At 45.9% G+C, this 20,777-nt stretch overlaps 3 protein-coding genes across 14 annotated transcripts; 1 reads left to right on the forward strand and 2 right to left on the reverse strand.

The window, feature by feature from the left end:
* Positions 1 to 1,423: 1,423 nt before the first annotated feature.
* Positions 1,424 to 5,598, reverse strand: spcs2 (signal peptidase complex subunit 2). Of its 2 annotated transcripts, XR_006378596.1 has the most exons (6): positions 5,427 to 5,598; positions 4,324 to 4,407; positions 4,058 to 4,218; positions 3,727 to 3,861; positions 2,685 to 3,571; positions 1,424 to 2,653 (listed from the first exon to the last, which is right to left on the reverse strand). XR_006378596.1 is itself a non-coding variant. In XM_044202553.1 (5 exons), the coding sequence occupies exons 1-5, from the start codon at positions 5,466 to 5,468 to the stop codon at positions 3,385 to 3,387; spliced, it is 609 nt and encodes a 202-aa protein (XP_044058488.1). In that variant the 5' UTR covers positions 5,469 to 5,598; the 3' UTR covers positions 1,424 to 3,384. The 2 variants fall into 2 exon arrangements, 1 of the variants encoding a protein (XP_044058488.1); XM_044202553.1 differs by having other exon boundaries at positions 1,424 to 3,571.
* Positions 5,599 to 9,594: 3,996 nt separating this feature from the next.
* Positions 9,595 to 15,881, reverse strand: rnf169 (ring finger protein 169). Of its 9 annotated transcripts, none has more exons than XM_044201728.1 (8): positions 15,398 to 15,881; positions 14,420 to 14,490; positions 14,252 to 14,338; positions 13,998 to 14,098; positions 13,806 to 13,896; positions 11,738 to 12,915; positions 11,239 to 11,641; positions 9,595 to 11,186 (listed from the first exon to the last, which is right to left on the reverse strand). In XM_044201728.1, exons 1-6 carry the CDS (start codon positions 15,810 to 15,812, stop codon positions 11,782 to 11,784), a joined length of 1,899 nt encoding a protein of 632 aa, XP_044057663.1. In that variant the 5' UTR covers positions 15,813 to 15,881; the 3' UTR covers positions 9,595 to 11,186; positions 11,239 to 11,641; positions 11,738 to 11,781. The 9 variants fall into 9 exon arrangements, with proteins under 9 accessions (XP_044057663.1, XP_044057662.1, XP_044057664.1 ...); XM_044201727.1 differs by having other exon boundaries at positions 9,595 to 11,005; positions 11,057 to 11,186; positions 11,239 to 12,915; positions 15,398 to 15,880; XM_044201729.1 differs by having other exon boundaries at positions 9,595 to 10,916; positions 11,451 to 12,915; positions 15,398 to 15,880.
* On the forward strand, positions 14,999 to 20,120 carry lipt2 (lipoyl(octanoyl) transferase 2). Of its 3 annotated transcripts, none has more exons than XM_044201736.1 (4): positions 14,999 to 15,113; positions 17,260 to 17,599; positions 17,673 to 17,856; positions 19,277 to 20,120. In XM_044201736.1, exons 2-4 carry the CDS (start codon positions 17,291 to 17,293, stop codon positions 19,534 to 19,536), a joined length of 753 nt encoding a protein of 250 aa, XP_044057671.1. In that variant the 5' UTR covers positions 14,999 to 15,113; positions 17,260 to 17,290; the 3' UTR covers positions 19,537 to 20,120. The 3 variants fall into 3 exon arrangements, with proteins under 3 accessions (XP_044057671.1, XP_044057670.1, XP_044057672.1); XM_044201735.1 differs by lacking the exon at positions 14,999 to 15,113 and adding an exon at positions 16,634 to 16,761; XM_044201737.1 differs by lacking the exon at positions 14,999 to 15,113 and adding an exon at positions 16,634 to 16,761 and having other exon boundaries at positions 17,673 to 17,799.
* The last annotated feature ends 657 nt before the right edge of the window (positions 20,121 to 20,777 follow it).

The following is a 20,777-nucleotide window of genomic DNA, read 5'->3' on the forward strand; positions in this document are numbered from 1 at the left end:
CCACCTACCTGCTGACCCTGCCTATCTGTATACAGGCCCCGCCCACCGACCTGCTGACTCCAAACACCCTCCTGCATACTGACCCCGCCCTCTTGCATACTGACCCAGCCCTCCTGCATACTGACCCCACCCTCCTGCATACTGACCCCGCCCTCCTGCATTCTGACCCACCCTCATGCATACTGACCCGGCCCTCATGCATACTGACCCCGCCCTCCTGCATTCTGACCCACCCTCCTGCATACTGACCCCGCCCTCCTGCATTCTGACCCACCCTCATGCATACTGACCCGGCCCTCATGCATACTGACCCCGCCCTCCTGCATTCTGACCCACCCTCATGCATACTGACCCCGCCCTCCTGCATATTGACCCGGCCCTCCTGCATACTGACCCCGCCCTCCTGCATTCTGACCCACCCTCATGCATACTGACCCGGCCCTGTGTGATTGGTGGAAGTTTCAGCCTGTAAAACTGGAACCTGTTTTTTCAGCTCCATCACTGTTGTGAAGTTGGTGTTAACATTTGAGTGTGGAATTAATCTGTGACATGAAGTGAAATTCTCAGCGTCAGCGGGACATTTTGTTCTCCGAGCAACACAAATAAAAGAGGACAGGAGGGCGAGATGGTGTCTAAGGTTCACAGCGTCAGAGTTTTTAACCTGAACGAACAGCCCGATGAGCCGAGTCTGATCTTGAATGCTTCACAGGGTCTTTTGTGCAAGTTGAGAAACAAGATGGCGACGTCTTAAACATCAGAAAGAAAGAATATTCTAACGATCAGAACAAACGACCCGCGTGACGCGGCGAATACCTCTGACAGCTCAACATCTCACGTGACGTCACCTCAACACGCCGCTTTGCATCCGATCGGGTGAACCGGGACACGGCGGAGGTGGCGTTGCCCTCCTGGTTTTAGAAGAATCAGACCTTCACCCGAACAGGGACGAGCTCCAGCTGCGGACCCGCTAAACTCACCGTGCCGAGATCTTCTTCAATCAAACGCTGGATTCTTTCAGTGGAAACGGACGACGCACAGCCGGAGGCATTATAATGTTCTTCACCTTCAGCTCGGACAGAACAGCGAGACGCAGAAACCATTTTGTCCGACTGCGGCGGCTGAATTAAAATGTGTTACTCGTGAAAAACATCATCTGGGATAAAACTTGAACTAAAACTCACAGATTTTCTATTGTTGATCTTTTCATTTCACTCATTTTCTGATGGTCTTTTCCTGTTTTATTGATCTAACTGATTGATTAGAAGCTGTTTCTTCTTCCCTCTGTGGAAGCTGATCCAGATGAAGAGGAAAGTCACAGAGCTCAATGCTGATGTGTGAACAGTGCATCAGCGCCACCTGCTGGCTGAACTGTGGAACTGCAGAAGTAACAAAACATTTATAAAGTCACTCAGGATGTCTGAAGTCTTTCGGTAACAATATCCATCTTTAATATTTCCACAATCGTGTTTTCACTGACAGAAGTTACAGAGAATAAGGCTCTGAGAAAAATACTCATGAAACATTCACACGTTCAGTCCACTTCCTGTTGTTGTTAGCATTCCCAATATTAAATGCTAATCTGTCGCTAATGTCACACTCCTGATTCTGGATCAGTGAATGTAAACTAAAGATTCAAGCAGTGGAGGGAAACAGCTGCAGCGTCTGGACCCAAAATGTATTTATTCCTGATCTTTTCCCTCCATCACAGAAACCATTTCCTCCACCTTTCTCACCTGTGTGACCGTCACAGGTGTTTCCCTCACACGGCTCCGCCCACCAGTGACATGGCGCGTTGTGATTGGTGGTAACCGACGCGTCTGAAGGCTAGTTGCCGTTGCTGTTAGAGATAAGCGCTTCTGAAGCCGTGTTTAGTTGGTGATTAAAACGACGCCGTTAGAAAAACCAGCCAGTCACAACGCGACGCGTCACCTTCAACAGGAAGTTAAACTTCACACAAACGCTGCCGAGCTGCGCTGAACCAGCACGTCACCTGCTCGCTACGTTTAACCAGGGCGAGTTAATACTCATTCATAAAAACGGTCGACGAGCTGCTGAATAATTGTCACATAACAGCAACTCTTGTGTCTCTCTGGCCCCTCCCTCCCTGTGATGTCACAGAGCGCCATCACGTCTGCTGAGCACAAAACTTTACAGCAAACTGTTTAAAACTCGACACGAATACTTTCACTGGAACCGCGACGAGTTTGCAGCGACGCTTTGTGAATATTTAAACAATGGAAAATTAAAAAAAAAAAAAAAGAACGAATCAAACCGTTCGGACCGTTCAGGTGAAACAGGTGAAATAACATCAGGGTTGTTTAATTCAGCAGAACAGAAAACTGCACGTTGTTGTTTCGAATGTCTTTATTTTCCTGTGAACATTTCCTAATTATTCTGTGATGAGACCGTTTGGATATCTTGCGGGAAGTAAAAGCTGCGAGGAGAGCGAGCTCGGCTTCAAGCTGAAACCCGGCGCAGCGACGGACTTCCTTCCTTTCAGAGAGTTCGTTGGTTTCAGTTTCACTTTAAAATAAAGAGCCTATAGAGAGAGAACGTGAGGCGCCGACGATCCCATCAGCACCTGGACCACACACACACACACACACACACTGGACCACACACACACACCTGGACCACACACACACACACACACCTGGACCACACACACACACACACACACACACACACACACATACCTGGACTACACACACACATACATACCTGGACCCCACACACACACACACACACACATACCTGGACCCCACACACACACACACACACACACACACCTGGACTACACACACACGCACATACCTGGACCACACACACACACACACACACACACATACATACCTGGACCCCACACACACACACACACACACACACACACATACATACCTGGACCCCACACGCGCACCCTGAACTACACACACACACACACACACATACACACCTGGACCCCACACGCGCGCACCTGAACTACACACACACACACACACACACACACATACCTGGACTACGCACACACACGCACACACCTGGACCACACACACACACACACACACACACCTGGACTACACACACACACGCACACACCTGGACCACGCGCACCTGTTCTCAGCGCACAAAGCTTCGCTTCAGTCGAGTCTCAGGTGATTCCCGCTCTCCTGTTGCTCAGCAGCCGACTCTCAGATCTCCGAGCGTCCTCGAACGCAGCAGCAGCAGGAGAGCTTCCTGCTGCGTTGGCAGGCCGCGACCACCTGAGCAGACGGGCTGCGGTGGATTCTCTCTCTGCGGGCCGACTCTGGCGTTTGAAACGAAACTGAAAGCAACGAGCTGCGTGGAAAGAAGGCAGCTGCTCTGATGTACCGATGAATATTCTGGTTACTTGGTTTTCTTGTCGGAGGCCAGCGAGTCGTGCAGTTTAGAAACGGACTTTTCAAACTGGTCCATCACCAGCGTCCCGTTCTCGTCGAAGAACACCGACACGGACTTGGTGAACTCCGCTTCCCTCCAGGTCTTGGACTTTCCGTCAGTGAAGGAGACTCTCAGAGTGTACTGATCATCGAACCTGAGAGACAACAAACAGCGTCAGCAGCAACATCCTGCTTCGCACTAATGCACGAGGAATAATAACATGAAGACAGAATATATGACAGCACAGGAGTAATGTGGCTGGTGGACTCCATCAGAGTGCATGCTGGGTAAAGACTGGGACTGACTGACCGTTTGAGGGAGGAGGAGAGCTGCCAGACGTGATCTGGATCCATCCCAGCTGGATCTTTCTGCAAGGCCACCAGGAAGATGTTCTTCTCCTGGTAGGAGGTGTACAGAGTCAGGATGCCCATCATGATGAAGTACGTGATGCCGGAGGAGGGGGGGCGGGTTAGGGAACATAAACCATCACAGACACAAACCGATCCACGTCCTGCGGTCGCTGCAGGACACGAGAGGATTTCATTCTAACTAAGAAACACAGTTAACCGATCAGCCGATCAATAGCGTCACACCGGCTGATCTCAGGTGAACTTCCTGTCTCCTGCTAGTCGAAGGATATGAGATGACGCAGCAGGCGAGGACCGGTCTGGACTCGGGGAAGGGGTGCAGGAAGTCCCAGACCAGAGCCAACATGGCGAACAGACAGGAGACGGTGCAGATCAACAGACGCCCGTCAACCAGCCTGAAGTTCTCCACGTAACCGAACTTCTCCAGCAGCACCTGAAGGGGGCGCAGCAGGACAGCTGATTATTACTGATTACTGATTATTGATGACAGAAACTGTATAAGATATGAGTTTAATGATCCTTCAGAGTAAACGCCGACCTTCTTCGCAGCATCATCCAGAGAGTTCTTCACAGCGGCTCCGTCCCATTTATCGATCTTCACCGGTTTCTCGTCGATTCTCCACTGAAACACACCGATCACCAGACTGATCGATTATTACTTTATCGCGAGCGTGATGTCACCTTTATGACTCTTTCTGATCAATTCCAGTGTTGTCTGCTGCTCTGATGGTTTCAGTCTGCACACTCTGAACTCTCACGTTCAAAATTAGAAAGAAAAATGTTCGAATTTAAGATCTACATTTTTAAAAAGCCACTGCATTGGAGTTCTGAATGTCCGACCTTTGCCTTTTTCACCCTGAAGTAAAAACGTTTAAAACACTAAAGGAGTCTTGCACTGTGCGCTCACTTTAACACCGACAGACAAACAGAGCCATCTTTGTTATTTTAACTGGTAAAAATAAGCTCTGGTTTCGGGCCAGTGAGCCGAAACTGAAACTTAAAAACTTTGCTGACTGAGCGGCTTCCGCATCCCTCTTTTAATAAAGTAAAATCGTGCAAAACACAAGAGGAGTTCATGCACTAACGTGTCTATTCAATTCAGTTTTATTCATATAGCGCCAGTTCATCACATAAGTTCTCTCATTGCATTTTTCATACAGAATCTACGGAGGATGGAGTTGAGTTGTAACTTTAAAATCATGGCCGATTAAATTAACCTCTGCTCCTGTAGTCACAGAATGACTGTGTGGTCTTAACTTCAATTTAAATTAAATTGCCTGTTTTCTGAATGGAGTTTGGTGCAGCAGATTGAGCAGCAGCTGTCTGTCTGTAACAGCTGGAAACAGGAAACTGAACAAACCGCTGCAGTTTCAACACTAAACACTGATTAATGCACACAGCAGACACAAACCTAGCTTCATTTCTGTATTAACTCTGTTTTTCACTTTAATTAATTCAAAATACATGTACGTTAGCCTGCTAACGTTAGCTTAGCTCGCTAACAGCAGCACCGATGCAGAGTTCAAACTCTCCGGCTCACAGAGCTGAACTCTCCGCTGCTACAGTCTGACTTCTGTACGATAATAAAACCCTGAACTTTGCTTCACAGCTGACTGAAAAGAATAAAACTTTATTTCTCACTTTCTCCAGCAGTCCGCTCTTGCCGTTTCTCGCAGCCGCCATCTTCTCTTCCGACTTCCGCTACAAATACGGAAGCTGTGACCTGGACGCATCTGATTGGCTCTCGCCGACATTTGAGCGACAGACCACGTGTGACTACGTAATCGCTCAAAAAATTTTGAAAAATACACAAAAACAATAAAGAAACAAAATAAAAACACACACATCTTATTTTAAACTTCGACTGGAAAAGAAAATGTCCACTTACCCACTTTGAGTTTTGAATCAATTTAAACAGGAAAAAATAGAAGCATTGAATGCCATAATATTCCTTGTCAATAAAGTTTTATCTTTATAATATTACATCATAATTTATTTGTTGGTTATATATATATATATATATATATATATATATGAATCTGTAAAGTAAGTAAAGTTATCAAACCCCTTAGTGATGTGGTGCAGTAGAAGTATAAAGTAGCATGAAATGAAATAAAAGTACCTCAAAACAGTACTTTAGTAAACGTACTTTAGTCAGTACTTCAGTAAACGTACTTTAGTAAATGTACTTTAGTCAGTACTTTAGTAAACGTACTTTAGGAAACGTACTTTAGTCAGTACTTTAGTAAACGTACTTTAGTCAGTACTTTAGTAAACGTACTTTAGTAAACGTACTTTAGTAAATGTACTTTAGTAAACGTACTTTAGTCAGTACTTTAGTAAACGTACTTTAGTCAGTACTTTAGTAAATGTACTTTAGTAAATGTACTTTAGTAAACGTACTTTAGTCAGTACTTTAGTAAACGTACTTTAGTCAGTACTTTAGTAAATGTACTTTAGTAAACGTACTTTAGTAAATGTACTTTAGTAAACGTACTTTAGTCAGTACTTTAGTAAATGTACTTTAGTAAATGTACTTTAGTAAACGTACTTTAGTCAGTACTTTAGTAAATGTACTTTAGTAAACGTACTTTAGTAAATGTACTTTAGTAAACGTACTTTAGTAAACGTGCTTTTTAGTAAATGTACTTTTTAGTAAACGTGCTTTAGTAAACGTGCTTTAGTAAACGTGCTTTAGTCAGTACTTTTTAGTAAACGTGCTTTAGTAAACGTGCTTTAGTAAATGTACTTTTAGTAAACGTGCTTTAGTCAGTACTTTAGTAAACGTGCTTTTTAGTAAATGTACTTTAGTAAACGTGCTTTAGTAAACGTGCTTTAGTAAATGTACTTTAGTAAACGTGCTTTTAGTCAGTACTTTAGTAAATGTACTTTAGTAAACGTACTTTAGTCAGTACTTTAGTAAATGTACTTTAGTAAACGTACTTTAGTAAATGTACTTTAGTAAACGTACTTTAGTAAACGTACTTTAGTAAATGTACTTTAGTAAACGTACTTTAGTAAATGTACTTTAGTAAACGTACTTTAGTAAACGTACTTTAGTCAGTACTTTAGTAAATGTACTTTAGTAAACGTACTTTAGTAAACGTACTTTAGTAAACGTACTTTAGTAAATGTACTTTAGTCAGTACTTTAGTAAATGTACTTTAGTAAACGTACTTTAGTAAATGTACTTTAGTAAACGTACTTTAGTAAATGTACTTTAGTAAACGTACTTTAGTAAACGTACTTTAGTAAACGTACTTTAGTAAATGTACTTTAGTAAACGTACTTTAGTCAGTACTTTAGTAAACGTACTTTAGTAAACGTACTTTAGTCAGTACTTTAGTAAACGTACTTTAGTAAACGTACTTTAGTAAATGTACTTTAGTAAACGTACTTTAGTCAGTACTTTAGTAAATGTACTTTAGTAAACGTACTTTAGTAAACGTACTTTAGTCAGTACTTTAGTAAATGTACTTTAGTAAACGTACTTTAGTAAACGTACTTTAGTAAATGTACTTTAGTAAACGTACTTTAGTAAACGTACTTTAGTAAACGTACTTTAGTAAATGTACTTTAGTAAATGTACTTTAGTAAATGTACTTTAGTAAACGTACTTTAGTAAATGTACTTTAGTAAACGTACTTTAGTAAACGTACTTTAGTCAGTACTTTAGTAAATGTACTTTAGTAAATGTACTTTAGTAAACGTACTTTAGTAAACGTACTTTAGTCAGTACTTTAGTAAACGTACTTTAGTAAACGTACTTTAGTAAACGTACTTTAGTAAACGTACTTTAGTAAATGTACTTTAGTAAACGTACTTTAGTCAGTACTTTAGTAAACGTACTTTAGTCAGTACTTTAGTAAACGTACTTTAGTCAGTACTTTAGTAAACGTACTTTAGTAAATGTACTTTAGTAAACGTACTTTAGTCAGTACTTTAGTAAACGTACTTTAGTAAACGTACTTTAGTAAATGTACTTTAGTAAACGTACTTTAGTCAGTACTTTAGTAAATGTACTTTAGTAAACGTACTTTAGTCAGTACTTTAGTAAATGTACTTTAGTAAACGTACTTTAGTAAATGTACTTTAGTCAGTACTTTAGTAAACGTACTTTAGTAAACGTACTTTAGTCAGTACTTTAGTAAATGTACTTTAGTAAATGTACTTTAGTAAACGTACTTTAGTAAACGTACTTTAGTAAACGTACTTTAGTAAATGTACTTTAGTAAACGTACTTTAGTAAACGTACTTTAGTCAGTACTTTAGTAAATGTACTTTAGTAAACGTACTTTAGTAAACGTACTTTAGTCAGTACTTTAGTAAACGTACTTTAGTAAACGTACTTTAGTAAATGTACTTTAGTAAACGTACTTTAGTCAGTACTTTAGTAAATGTACTTTAGTAAATGTACTTTAGTAAACGTACTTTAGTAAACGTACTTTAGTAAATGTACTTTAGTAAATGTACTTTAGTAAACGTACTTTAGTAAATGTACTTTAGTAAATGTACTTTAGTAAACGTACTTTAGTCAGTACTTTAGTAAATGTACTTTAGTAAACGTACTTTAGTAAATGTACTTTAGTAAACGTACTTTAGTAAACGTACTTTAGTCAGTACTTTAGTAAACGTACTTTAGTAAATGTACTTTAGTCAGTACTTTAGTAAACGTACTTTAGTAAATGTACTTTAGTAAACGTACTTTAGTCAGTACTTTAGTAAATGTACTTTAGTCAGTACTTTAGTAAATGTACTTTAGTAAACGCACTTTAGTAAATGTACTTTAGTAAACGTACTTTAGTAAACGTACTTTAGTCAGTACTTTAGTAAATGTACTTTAGTAAACGCACTTTAGTAAATGTACTTTAGTAAACGCGTTTTTAGTAAACGCGCTTTAGTCAGTACTTTAGTAAACGTACTTTAGTAAACGTACTTTAGTAAATGTACTTTAGTAAACGTACTTTAGTCAGTACTTTAGTAAATGTACTTTAGTAAATGTACTTTAGTAAACGTACTTTAGTAAACATACTTTAGTAAACGTACGTAGTTACTTTGCACCGCTGCTTGTTATTAGCAGTTTAATCCTTGAAGCTGAAGTTCAGCTGCTGAGACGTAACGAGCTGCTTCTCGTTATAACGAGACATTTTCACGTTGTGTCTGTCAGTTTCCTCACATCGTCTGCACTCCAGTACTGAATACTGCAGTAACTCATCTACTGCACTACTTTATACTCACTGCACTGCTGTCCTGCACAGTTCATTACTGTACAGATCCATCAGTATACTTCTGTTCGTAGTAACACCATCTGTGTATAATGTCCACAGCACCACCTGTAAACATTTTCATAATCCTGCTCACACTTTATATCCTGCACTTCTGTTCGAGCTGAACTGCGTTTCGTTGCCTTGTACTCGTACATGTGTAACGACGATAAAGTTGAATCGAATCTAGTTGTTACCATGAGCCAAATTTATGTTTTAATGAGAATCCTTTCAAAATCATCTCATCCTCTTACATCGAGACACTTATTAACAAATCACATTAAAGCAAGAAACTTCTCTCCTCATAATAAATAAAATATCTGTTAGATGATCGATCAATCTGCACGTCTCTCGTTTAGTCTGCTGCGATTTCAGAGCGAGAAAAGCAGCAAATCTGAGAAACATCAAATGTTTTTGGGGGATTTTTGATTATCAAAATAGTTGGCAATTAATTTTCTGTCAATCGAGTAAACGATTACTGATGCTTCTGGCTTCCTCTCGTACAGACAGAGACACAGAGGACGAAAAGACGACAGGACGCGTGCTGAGAGTCTCTCAGGTGTTTCAGGTTGTTCTTGGTTTCAGCAGATCTCCTCATACAAAACCACTAAAGTAGAAACTATGAACATCAGACAGTCTGATCATTTGGCACTCAGCACCCCCCCACCCGAAGGATGAAAGCTTCAGTACAACTTTATAAAATGTGCATATCAGTGTTGCAGCGAGTAAAGCTCGTGTGGCGTCAGTAAAAAAAAAAAAAAAAAGCCCTTCAGAGCGCCGTCTCACTGGAACATGGCCGCCGAACGCGTCCTGACGCTTCACGACGCGATGGTTAAATAACTGACGGGAACAAACGTTCACACAACTGAAGCGGAAACAGCAGCTGCCGGGAAGGAAATCCATCTGCAAACCGGAACGCAATCTGCAGGAATGTCAAGTGAATGATTTACAGTCGGAGTGAAGCCGAACTCACGTGAACGGGAAACAACGCGAGTTTCCTTGGACGCTTCGGGGGGGAAACCCTGGACTCTAGTCTTTCACGGCGTCTGTAGTTTCTTCTCTTGTTGCTCGGGGGAATGAAAAACAGTCCGAAGCCGAAAACTTTTCTTTTCTCTTATAAAATGAAATAAATCCACCGGTGGATTTTCTACTTTAAAATCAACTTTTCATAATTGTAGCGCAGCGACGGCTCTCTACTCTCAGGCCGCAGACCCTCGGGTCTCGGACAGGTGGAAGTACCGTTACTGAGCCTCACAGGTGTTTAGGAGCCCCGGACCTCTTCCGCCATTATTCATGTTTCCTCGTGTCTGTTTTATTTGTTATTGTCTTTTATCTGTCGCATTGCTTTTACTTTTACATTTTTGTTTCTCGTCTCAAACTGTTTGACATTTCTATAGTTTAGCAACTGACGATTGTTTTCATCCTGGAGGTCCTGATCCAGAACTTTCCAGGTTAAAACTGCGACTGAAGAAACACCGACTCGTGCTTCTCCTACAGGCACAACCGTGTTTCCTTCCTGAAAGCTGCGGTTTTTAAAAAACTGGACTCCAAACATCAATAAAACTCGTCCAATCACACGACTTTCCTCCCCTGGCGAGTAGCGAGGCGGGCCACAGAGCCCCCTGATCCAGGCTGTGCAGGTCTGTTCTGGTCTTCAGGTAGAAAGTCTGCGGGACGGCTCTAAAGACTCCAGTACCCATGAGCCTCGCCGCTCACGGAGAAGAGTCCTTCCAGAGCTCGATGCCCAAAGAGGGTCTGACAGACCAGTAACCACGCTGGGAGCAGACGAGCAGCAGAAGGCCTCATCGGAGGAGAACTGGACCAGTTGGCGGGTTCGACAGAGTCCTGCAGCTCCGACAGTCTGTCACTGTTAGAAATAAAGCACAGGATGACGTCTCTGACATGCTGGGGAGGGTTTCCTCCTTCTCCTCTTGTGCAAAGCTAAATTACCCAGACCTCCGGCGGCGCCCGAAGCCCCAGACCTCCGGCGGCCCCGAAGCCCCAGACCTCCGGCGGCGCCCGAAGCCCCAGACCTCCGGCGGCGCCCGAAGCCCCAGACCTCCGGCGGCCCCCAAAGCCCCAGACCTCCGGCGCCGCCCGAAGCCCCAGACCTCCGGCGGCCCCCGAAGCCCCAGACCTCCGGCGCCGCCCGAAGCCCCAGACCTCCGGCGGCCCCCGAAGCCCCAGACCTCCGGCGGCCCCCGAAGCCCCCCAACAACAGCGATCTTTAATTCAAGTTGGTCATCGCCACCTTTCAACGTCCAGCAGCTCGTGAAATCTGTTACTCTGTCTGTCCTCCATAACTGCTGCTTCAAAACGTCCCACAGTCCGAATCTAGTTTGAAGAGCTTTAATTTTTAACAATTAATGAATTAACACAATCGAAGCGACGAACAGAAAACCTGCAGCGCAGCTCCGATGGCCTCCAGCGCGTTCATCCGGCCAAGTTTTCGCCCTTTTTATGTCGATTTATTCAGCATTTATGGCTTTGATTTGATGACGAATGATCTGAAATGAAAGCAAAGTCAAACATCCGTCTGTTGTCCTCCGTTGACGCGACGACTTCACTGGCTGCGTTGGTTTTGGTGGTTTGCTGGTGAAAAGATGTGAAAATCAGACGAATGTTTGGAAGAAGTGTTTTTCTGTGTAAAAACATTCATTAACCCTTCGTCTCTTTGCATATATGAACCTCTTCCTGTCCGTCTTTGTGCCGAGTCGGCAGAAGACTCCTCTCTAGTGCTTCTTGTTGATTCGTCGGGATCTCCTCAGGCCGCGCCTCCGGCGGTTCTGATTGGACATCCAGGACCGCAGGAAGTACGCGTCGGGGCTCCTCCTGCGGTTGACGGTCTGGTTCTCCAGGTCGAACTGTCTCTGCAGCTTCAGGGCGAGCGCTCGGTCCCGACGCTCCTGCTGGATCTGACGGATGTACCGCTCGTCGAAGGCCTCCTGGCTGACCGACCGGCTCCTCTTTAGGTCCGAGTCCCGGTCTGAGTCCAGGTGTTTGGTCTTCTGTTCCCTCTTCTTGCCCCTCCTTGAGGTAGACTGGTTGTGGAGGCTACTGTCGGACTCCTTCTTTGGACTCTGCGAGTCCTTTGGCACTAATTTACACGACTGGAAACCAGAGTTCTTAGTGTACGGCGAGAACGACTGTTTTCGACTGAAAAGCGCTCCTCCGCTGCAGGATTCAGGAGTGCCGACTGTCGACTCAAAGTCTGAGCTTCCTCTGAAAGCCGCCTCGCTGCTGTAGCGGATCGCAGGGACCCGGATCTTCACAGACTGTTTCTGGAAGGCGTCCGTGTCTGCGGCTGGAGGGTCGAACAGCAGCCTCCTCTTGTTGACGGCCACAACTCCATCTCCGTCCCGATGCGTCTTTGCGGCGGCGGCGCCCCCCCCGCCGTCGTCGCCCACGCCGGTCTTGTTGTGGAGCTCGTTGACGGGGCTCGTTAGTGTAGCCTTGGAGTTCACTTTGAGGCTCTGGCGGTCGAGTTCGATCTGCCTCCACTTCTGCAGGACGGCAGGACTGGCCTCGTAGCTGGTGGCCTTCTGCAGGCCGCGGGTCAGATTCCTGGGCGTGGACTTCACGATGGTGGGCTCCATCAGACGGCCGTCCGGCAGGCGTTTGGGCGGAGTGCACGGCGAGCAGACGATGGGTTTGAAGTGGTTGAGCTCTTCGGAGATGCTGTCGTTGCTCTCGGGGCTGATGGAGCGCTCGGGTCGGGGCGGAGCGAGGCCCAGAGGAGTCGACGACGAGGAGACGACGGCTCGCCAGGTGAGCCTCCGGTCCGGGGCGGTGATGGGGGCCGAGACCGAGCGACTGTTCTCAGAGGAGAGGAGGATCCCTGCTGTGTAGCTGTGACTGATACCAACCTGGCAGACGGGAACAGAAAAACAGAGAGAGACGAGCTTTTAAAAAGGCGTTCAGACGTCGAGCAGCGAACAGACAGATTCGCTCTAAACTGAAACACGTATCCAAGAAGAGCTTCTTCGTGTGTTTTAGGGCGAAAACGCGGCCACGGGAATTTTAAATGTTCGAGCTTGTGTTTATCCGAAGGCTTCACGAATCTACGGGTTCAACGGGTCGATACTGAGCTGAAGCAGACGCTGCGATTATCAGACTGACTCTGTGACACTTCCTCCACTTTCCCCGCCTCGTATGAACCCCGAAGCTTTTCGTTTGTCCTCACGTCGCGTTTCAGGTTCACAGTTTTTCCCGTTTGTCTTAAAACAACAACAACAACAACAAAGCCCACGAGCCGCTGTGATCGCTCGTACGTTAACTCTTCCTCACACGAAAGTGATGGAGGACAAAGTCCAGTTTATCTGAAGCTAAAATGAAGCTTTAGCACGCCGCGTTGGACAAATCTAATCGTGTTTTTAGGACCAACTTGCCTTTTTGTATTTCCCGTTTCAGATAAACTTCAGAATATATTTTTATACACGAAACAACAACAACTGTGGATTTTGTTCTCCGTCACTTTCACTGGAAACACGTCAGGAAGAGATCTGTAGACGTCCGGTACGAACGATTACGGCGAGAGAGAGAGGCCTGTTCGTGCGTTCACACGGACGCCGGACTGTTGTTCTGAGACGGACACGGAAACAACTTTAACGATGACACGCTAACTTTTAAAAGAAGATACGGCGCCCGTTACGGTTACGCTACGTTTAAGACGCTTTACGACCTCCGACTACAGGAAGAAGATCCAGTTCGGCGCGTAATGATTCTCCACATCAGCACCACAGGTTGTCTAACGTACTCTGTCCATCAGGGCCGGCTGGGCGGCGACCTTCGGCTTCCCTCCTCTGTCCTCCACCGAGTCGGTGCAGCTCTGACTCCTCTGGGAACCACTGAAGAAGAAAAAACACACACAGGTCAGAGGTCACACGGGGGGGCTTCAACACCTGAACTGCTGTCAGTCGGCATATAGAGCGCGACTCCTCCCGCTCACCCAGCGAAGGCGGCGCAGTTTTTGGTTTTCCTGATGAAGGCCGAGATGTTTCTGATCCTCCTGCTGATCGGCTCCTCGTTCTCCGAGTCGGACAGAACTCCCTGAGAAAAACAACGACTTTAAAAAACACCCGCGCTGCTTCATTCACATGAAATCACAACCGTCTGTCTGATATAGTTCTGAACAACTTGATGTTCCTTCAGGTTCAGAAACACCTCTAGCAGACTAGAAGAGCCGGTTTAATTCAGACTTACGGGCTCTTCGGCACGTCGGACCGACTCGTCTTTGCAGGTCAGAGCGTTCCTCCTCTTCGCCTCCTCTCGGTCCTCCGACGGCAGCAGCTGAAACACAAACCAGAGTCAGTCGGAGAACAGCGGTAGTCCCGGCGCTTCGACAAACCTGCCGGTGAAAATCGGACGCACCTTGTGTTTGCCGGTCGCTCCCGATGAGGCGTCCGAACACTTCGGGACGAGAGCGGGAGAGACGAAGAACTCTGAAGACACAAAACAACAGTTACTTCCTCGTCTATGCGAGCGCCCGAACGCAGCGTGCGACTGAAGCTGGTCGGAAACAGAAAGCAGAACACTTTTAAATCGTAAAAAGACGCGGAAACTAGGAGGACGGATAAAATCACCGTATGTGTGATTTCACATGGAAACGTTCGTATTCGTCATGTTCTGGAAAACCTACTGAGAGTTTTTAGATTAAATAAGCATTAATGTCTTTCTTTGGTTGATTTAGTGAATTAAATACCTGACAGATCAAAGTACTTCCTCACACCGATGCACGGATAAATCTGTCTAAATGACGTAAACTACAGATAACAAGAGAACATATCCGGGGGACGATTTAAAGGTATAACTCAGTTTGAAGGTTTAACGATCACAACAGATCAATAACAGCAAAGACAAACAGTGGAAGTCAGATAAAGACTGCTGCAGCACACCAGCGCCTCCTACAGCTGGACAAGTCCGGACAAGTCCTCCAAACACCAGACCTGAGTACAGATCTGACCAGGAACGACCCCCTAACCCAGCCTGGACCTGCTGTCCACCACCGGTCCACCTCAGAGAGCGGGACAGCGACCCACGTCTGATCCAGCTCAGCTGACTGCAGGTCAGCAGCTTCTTACAGAACTCCATAGGAATAAAGCACACTTTAATTATCTCCACAATAAGAGTGACACTCGTGTTACTTCAGCTGTTGGGAGAGCTGCTAATCCACCTGTCGGACGGTAATAAGCTGTTCGGGCCTCCTGCTGCCGGAGTTAAACTTATACTGAAGTTAGACCTGAGCTCTGCTGGTGTCTGGGCTTTTCTTGCGGCTGGTTTGTAAAGCAGACAGCCGGCGGCGGTGCTGATACGGCGGATCGTGAGCTGTAGTTTCCCCGGTAAACACACCGACCTCTCCGGCTGTCGCAGTCCCTCCTGCCGGGCCTGCTGCTGCTCCTCTCGGGGTCGCTCCTCCTGCGGAGCCGCTCTTCGCTGCCGGAGTGTCCGTCGGTGAGGCGGAGCGGGCAGGCCGGGTGTCCGCAGGGCGGGCTGCCGCCGGGCTGCCCCTCCGCGCACGCCGAGCACTTCTTCGCCGCTTCTTCCGGCGGGCTGGACCCGGAGCCGCGCCCAGCTCCGGGCCCGGACCGGTACCTGCCGCCGGCGGTGCTGGCCGGTCTACCAGGCCGTTCGGCGGACCCTGCGGTCGCCATCTTCCCTGGTGAGTCTTCTCTCTCCGGTCCGCTCTCAAAACAAACCCCGCCCTGCCGCCGAAACCAGCCCGTCCCGCGCGCAGGCGGGGAGGGCCGCGTGGCCCCGCCCACATCCGGCACGTCACCGCGCTCCGTTCAGGACAAGCGGGAACTTCGGATGCTGGCCGAGTGACGTATTTACCTGGCTGCACTAACGACACCTGTGAGCTGTCTGTAGGCAAGGGGGGGTCCGGGGGGGACCGGGGGGTCTGGGGGCCCGGGGGTCAGCCTCAGGTGTCAACACACATCACATGACCTTGTATTTTGCAATAAACGTCATTATTCCGTCCAGGTAAAATCAAGGTCACCGTCCAGACTCTCTCCCTCATCACACCTACCGAACCTCCACAGGTCTCTCACACACCTGCCCAGGTGTGTCCGGGGCCGCGAGTCCCCCTGATGATTGGCTCAGGTGTAGACTTCAAAATAAAACGGGTTCATATATTAACATGAGACGTGAGCAGGTGTTATCAGATGCAACGTTTCTTATATTTTCTCTAAGCGTATATGTATTTCTAGTGTAGAATGGGTATTTACTGTGAACAAAACGTCAGTTCTGGTTAGTTGACATGAGAAATGTCATTATAATTATATAAATATAATTATATTATAATATTATAAATAATATATATAGCAGTATTAAGGTCCTACTGTGAACATACAGTAAAAAACACAACAACGAGACTCAAACAACAGTCGGTTCAGTCTGCTGAAGTGATCTGGTGTCAGTTTACATCTGACAGATCACGTGCTACACACTTATAAGAGAAAATCTAATTAATTAAATTAATGAATTAATAAATAAACACACAGAGGGGCTCATTAATATTCATTTATAAAGGAAAAAATTAGAGTTTAAAGTTAAGCTTTACTGTGAAAGGTTTTATTTTCCGGTCGGCAGGTGGCAGCAGAGCGTTGCAAAAAAAAAAAAAAACGGAAGTAGACCGATACCACCGAAGAAGAAGAAGCGCTAACAACAATGGCGGCGCGCAGCGCGCCGAGGAGCTGAGCGGGGAAGGACAGGTGAAACCTTTAAACTTGAGTAATTTACCCAGTAATGATGATGATGCAGTTGAGGGACTGTAAGGCGGTAATTCGTGGATAAATGAATAGGCTAATTGTAATGTTTTAATGTATTATCTGCACGATTTAAGGCAGTTTTTAAGGGGTAAAGCTCCCTTGAAGTTGACCAAATAACATGAAAACAATTAAGGTGGACTTTCGAGGATTGCTGTAATGCTGTTTGGTATGTTGTGTTTTATACTGTGCAGATAATCAGTTAAAAATACCTTTATAATATTATATTGTAATCCGTTAATTAAAGTTCTGGAACCAGAGTGAGATCCAGAAAAATGGTCATGGAAACACAACTGGTAGTTGTTGAGATCTTGATGTAGACCAGGGACCAGCAGTCCAAACCTTAGACCTCTAACTGGTCACGATTAGGGCGATTTAAACCCCCGTTAACACGCCTGATTCAACTGAAGCTTTGTGTATTATGGTTTTGTTTCCTGGTTCCAGTCCCGGTCTCCTGGTCTGGTCCCGGTCCTGGATGCAGGGCAGCAGGCCGGTGGTGGAGGTGGTCCGTCTGGGCCTGGTCTCCTACCAGGAGGCTCTGCGGCTGCAGCAGGTCTATGTGAACCGGCACCGGTCCGGTCCAGCTCACGCTCTGTTGCTGTGTCAGCACCCGCCGGTCTACACCACCGGCATCCGCCACAAACCTTACCCCGCCCCGCTGCTGGACCGCCTCCGCCTGCTGGGAGCGGACGTCCACCGAACCAACCGAGGAGGACTCATTACCTTCCACGGGCCGGGACAGCTGGTCTGCTACCCGGTCCTCAACCTGACCAGCTTCAAGAAGGTCTGACCTGATTGATCCTTGAGTGTGATGCAGTTTAACGTGCCGCGTGTTAACGCCTGATCTGGTCCCTCAGAGTGTTCGCTGGTACGTCTGCGAGCTGGAGAAGACCGTCATCTCCGTCTGCGGCAGGTTTGGTATAGAAGCGTCGACGTCTCCTCACACTGGAGTCTGGGTCGGAGACAGGAAGATCTGCGCCATCGGTACGACTTCTGCGCCCGGGGCCTCGTGCGGGAACACTTTCGTAACTCCTGCTTTAGGTTCGTTCGTACCAGCGCTCCAAGTCGGACTCGTCCTTTACGGACTCGTTTCAACTTGATAAATGTCAGCTGTTCGTGCATGTGTGAGATCATTTGCATAATCCTCACAATGGCGGCAGAATGGGAAGAACAGGAAAAGTGAGTCTTCGCTCATTATTCTCCTCCGCGGCCTGAATTAGCTGCGTTTGCAGTGTTGCGTATTTATAGCGGTTTGTTAACAAGTGAAGCCAGATGCGAACTGTGTGCAGCTTCCTTTTTAAAGTAGCTGAATCAACTGGTGTGTTAGCGTATACTGGATGTTATTTCGATGTAACTGTCGGCGATGGAGGCTTTGCAGCCATTTCGCCACAGCACTGATGACACGTTACAACTCGGAGGCGGACAAGACGGATTTCTCCGACTCGTAAAGCTGTGCGGACACTGTGTGTTCCTATTGAAATGGTAAACGCAGCGCTTTTATCCAAAGTGTCTTCGACATGTGGACAGGAGGAGCCGGGGATCGAACCGCCGATCGGTGGACGACCCGCTCTACCTCCTGACCCACAGCCGGTCTTGCTTGTTGTTTTCACCAGAACCTCCGACTTCTATGTTCGCTCCGCACGAACCAACCGACCGGCCTCGACGCGACGCGGCGCGTCGGTTTTGTCCAGTGACAATTCTAATAAAGTTTATTGAAACAAGACGACAGCCGCGTCCTCAAAAAGAGAGAAAGGCAGCGTTACTTCGTGCAGTAGACTGTATATAAAGAAGAACTGAAAGTGAGAAGCAGAAAGCTGAAGGTCTGATCTGTGGTGAAGCTCAGGTTTATAACTACGGCAGAAATATTACCACGAGCTCGCTGCAGCAGCCATGTTGGGAAATCGGAAACCGTACAACCGTTCAAACCGCAGACAGATGAATTTCCAGCTGATCGTTCGAGAACCAGATCACCGATCGATGAGGAAATTAATCACAATGTCGTGACCTTAAAGTGAACAACGATTTGGCAGAAATTTGGCCACAGAGGAAGCTCACCTGCGCGCACACACACCTGCAGAAAGCTAATTTTCCAACTAATACAACTGTCAAAAAATACTCAATAAAATCTTTAAGTTCTGCAACAAGTTTTATTTTAGTTATTCGTGTTTATTTTAGCTGATTTTAGTAAAATAATTACGCTCAAGATTCACTGGACGAAGTCATTATGAGTCCAACTACACGACCGGTACGCAGATCTGGATCTCATTCAAACCAAATCACTCGCAAGTTCCGCTTAAGAACAAATCTGTTTGTACGAGTTGTTCTCGCATGAGGCCGGATGTGTTTTTGTAAAGTAGTTTTAATTACTGTTGTTAGTATTACAGTTAAACTACCTGAACTTCCTCAGCGTCAGCGATCGGTTCCTTGTATTAATGTTGTTCTTCTTGTTGTGTTTTCGGAGGAATCCACTGCGGTCGATACGTCACGTCTCACGGCTTGGCTCTGAACTGCAACACCGACATGTCGTGGTTCGGCCACATCGTACCGTGCGGCATCGAAGGTAAAGGAGTGACGTCGGTGAGCGCCGAGCTGCAGAGAGACGTCGGCGTGGAGGACGCCATCCCTCACCTGCTGGACGCCTTCAGAGATCAGTTCAACTGTCAGCTGACAGACGGACAAACACCTGAAACGGATCCGGACAGTGGAGCATCATCAGCGTAGAAACTGACTTTATAGATTAAAACACGACACACGTTCTGTTTGAACACTGTGTGACAGAGAGGATGCATTCAGCTAAATCTGTCTGATTTACATGTTTTGTCTTATTAGCTAAAGAGCCCTTAAAGCCCTTTAAAAGTTTCCGATTACCTTTAAAAAGCAGCTCTGAATTCGTACCTTGAAATTACCTTAATTTTTAATTTAAGGTTCAGATTCAGTGTTGGCTTTGTTACTTGGTAAATGTTGTTTTTGGGGATAATTAAAGGATAATTATTTGGTTCTCATAAGGGGTTTTCTTCACGTTAAGGGATTTTAAACAGGTAAAACATCCAAAAAATCATTAAAGCTATCCCTCATTTACACCTTAACAGCAATATCCCCTTAAATTTCCATAAGAATACCCTGATTACATCATCATGAATGGGTTAATTAATGGTATTTTAAGGTAAAAGATAAGGGAGTTTGACAGTGATGAGAACAAATAGCTCCAGTTCTAACTGCTGCTAAAACCACAATGCATCATCTTTACATTTCTGTTTCTACACCTGTTCAATGAGCAACATTAAAATATGGTTTCTACAGTCTGATCTGGTTTACGCGAATTTTAGAAATCAGGTTACTACAGAAAACTAGATCTACTCGAGTCTGATTAAATGGTAAAATGGGAAATTGCTGCTTTTACATATCGCTTTAATCCAGAAGCGCTATACAGTTTGCCTCTCATTCACCCACCAATGGCAGCGAGCTGCCATGCCTGACCATCGGGAGCAAACTGGGGTTCAGTGTCTTTCCCAGGCACACTCTGGCATGTGGACTGGAGGAGCCGGGGATTGAACCACCAACCCTGTGATTAGTGGACATTAGCTCAGAGGTTCTTTTCACTACGTGTTATGTGCTTCCTTTAATTAAAGTAGTGCTAATTATTATTTTTTACATTGACAATAGATCAAAAAGCTGTAAAAAGCCGACAGACGCAGTCAGAGAGCAGCCGCTGAACATAGCGGAGCATCTAGCAGCTAAAGAGCCAGATGTTTCCCTCAGGAGCTGATGAAGGATCACAGGCCGCTGTTTGCTAACATGTTAGCCACAACTACCTTATAACCTGATAATATGACAGTGTTTATCAAAAAATGTGGACAAAAACGGCAATTAATGCAGGTTTAAATTTCTTTTGTCGGAAAGTGGCTAACAACTTTCCTGGGTCCAGACCTTTGAATGAATCCACCAAGTTCACTGATGGATTC

This window comes from Siniperca chuatsi, linkage group LG7 (genome assembly GCF_020085105.1).
Source record: "Siniperca chuatsi isolate FFG_IHB_CAS linkage group LG7, ASM2008510v1, whole genome shotgun sequence".
Classification (NCBI taxonomy): domain Eukaryota; kingdom Metazoa; phylum Chordata; class Actinopteri; order Centrarchiformes; family Sinipercidae; genus Siniperca; species Siniperca chuatsi.

Coding starts and splice junctions, on each gene's coding strand:
- spcs2 (XM_044202553.1), bottom strand. CDS start 5,468: ATGGCGGCTGCGAGAAACGGCAAGAGCGGACTGCTGGAGAAA. Junction 4,219..4,323: donor TGGATGATGCTGCGAAGAAG/GTCGGCGTTTAC, acceptor CGCCCCCTTCAG/GTGCTGCTGGAGAAGTTCGG. Junction 3,862..4,057: donor CTCGCCTGCTGCGTCATCTC/ATATCCTTCGAC, acceptor CTCCGGCATCAC/GTACTTCATCATGATGGGCA.
- rnf169 (XM_044201728.1), bottom strand. CDS start 15,812: ATGTGGGCGGGGCCACGCGGCCCTCCCCGCCTGCGCGCGGGACGGGCT. Junction 14,339..14,419: donor GAGCGACCGGCAAACACAAG/GTGCGTCCGATT, acceptor TTTGTGTTTCAG/CTGCTGCCGTCGGAGGACCG. Junction 14,099..14,251: donor TCCGACGTGCCGAAGAGCCC/GTAAGTCTGAAT, acceptor TGTTTTTCTCAG/GGAGTTCTGTCCGACTCGGA.
- lipt2 (XM_044201736.1), top strand. CDS start 17,291: ATGCAGGGCAGCAGGCCGGTGGTGGAGGTGGTCCGTCTGGGCCTGGTC. Junction 17,600..17,672: donor ACCTGACCAGCTTCAAGAAG/GTCTGACCTGAT, acceptor CTGGTCCCTCAG/AGTGTTCGCTGGTACGTCTG. Junction 17,857..19,276: donor TTTCGTAACTCCTGCTTTAG/GTTCGTTCGTAC, acceptor GTGTTTTCGGAG/GAATCCACTGCGGTCGATAC.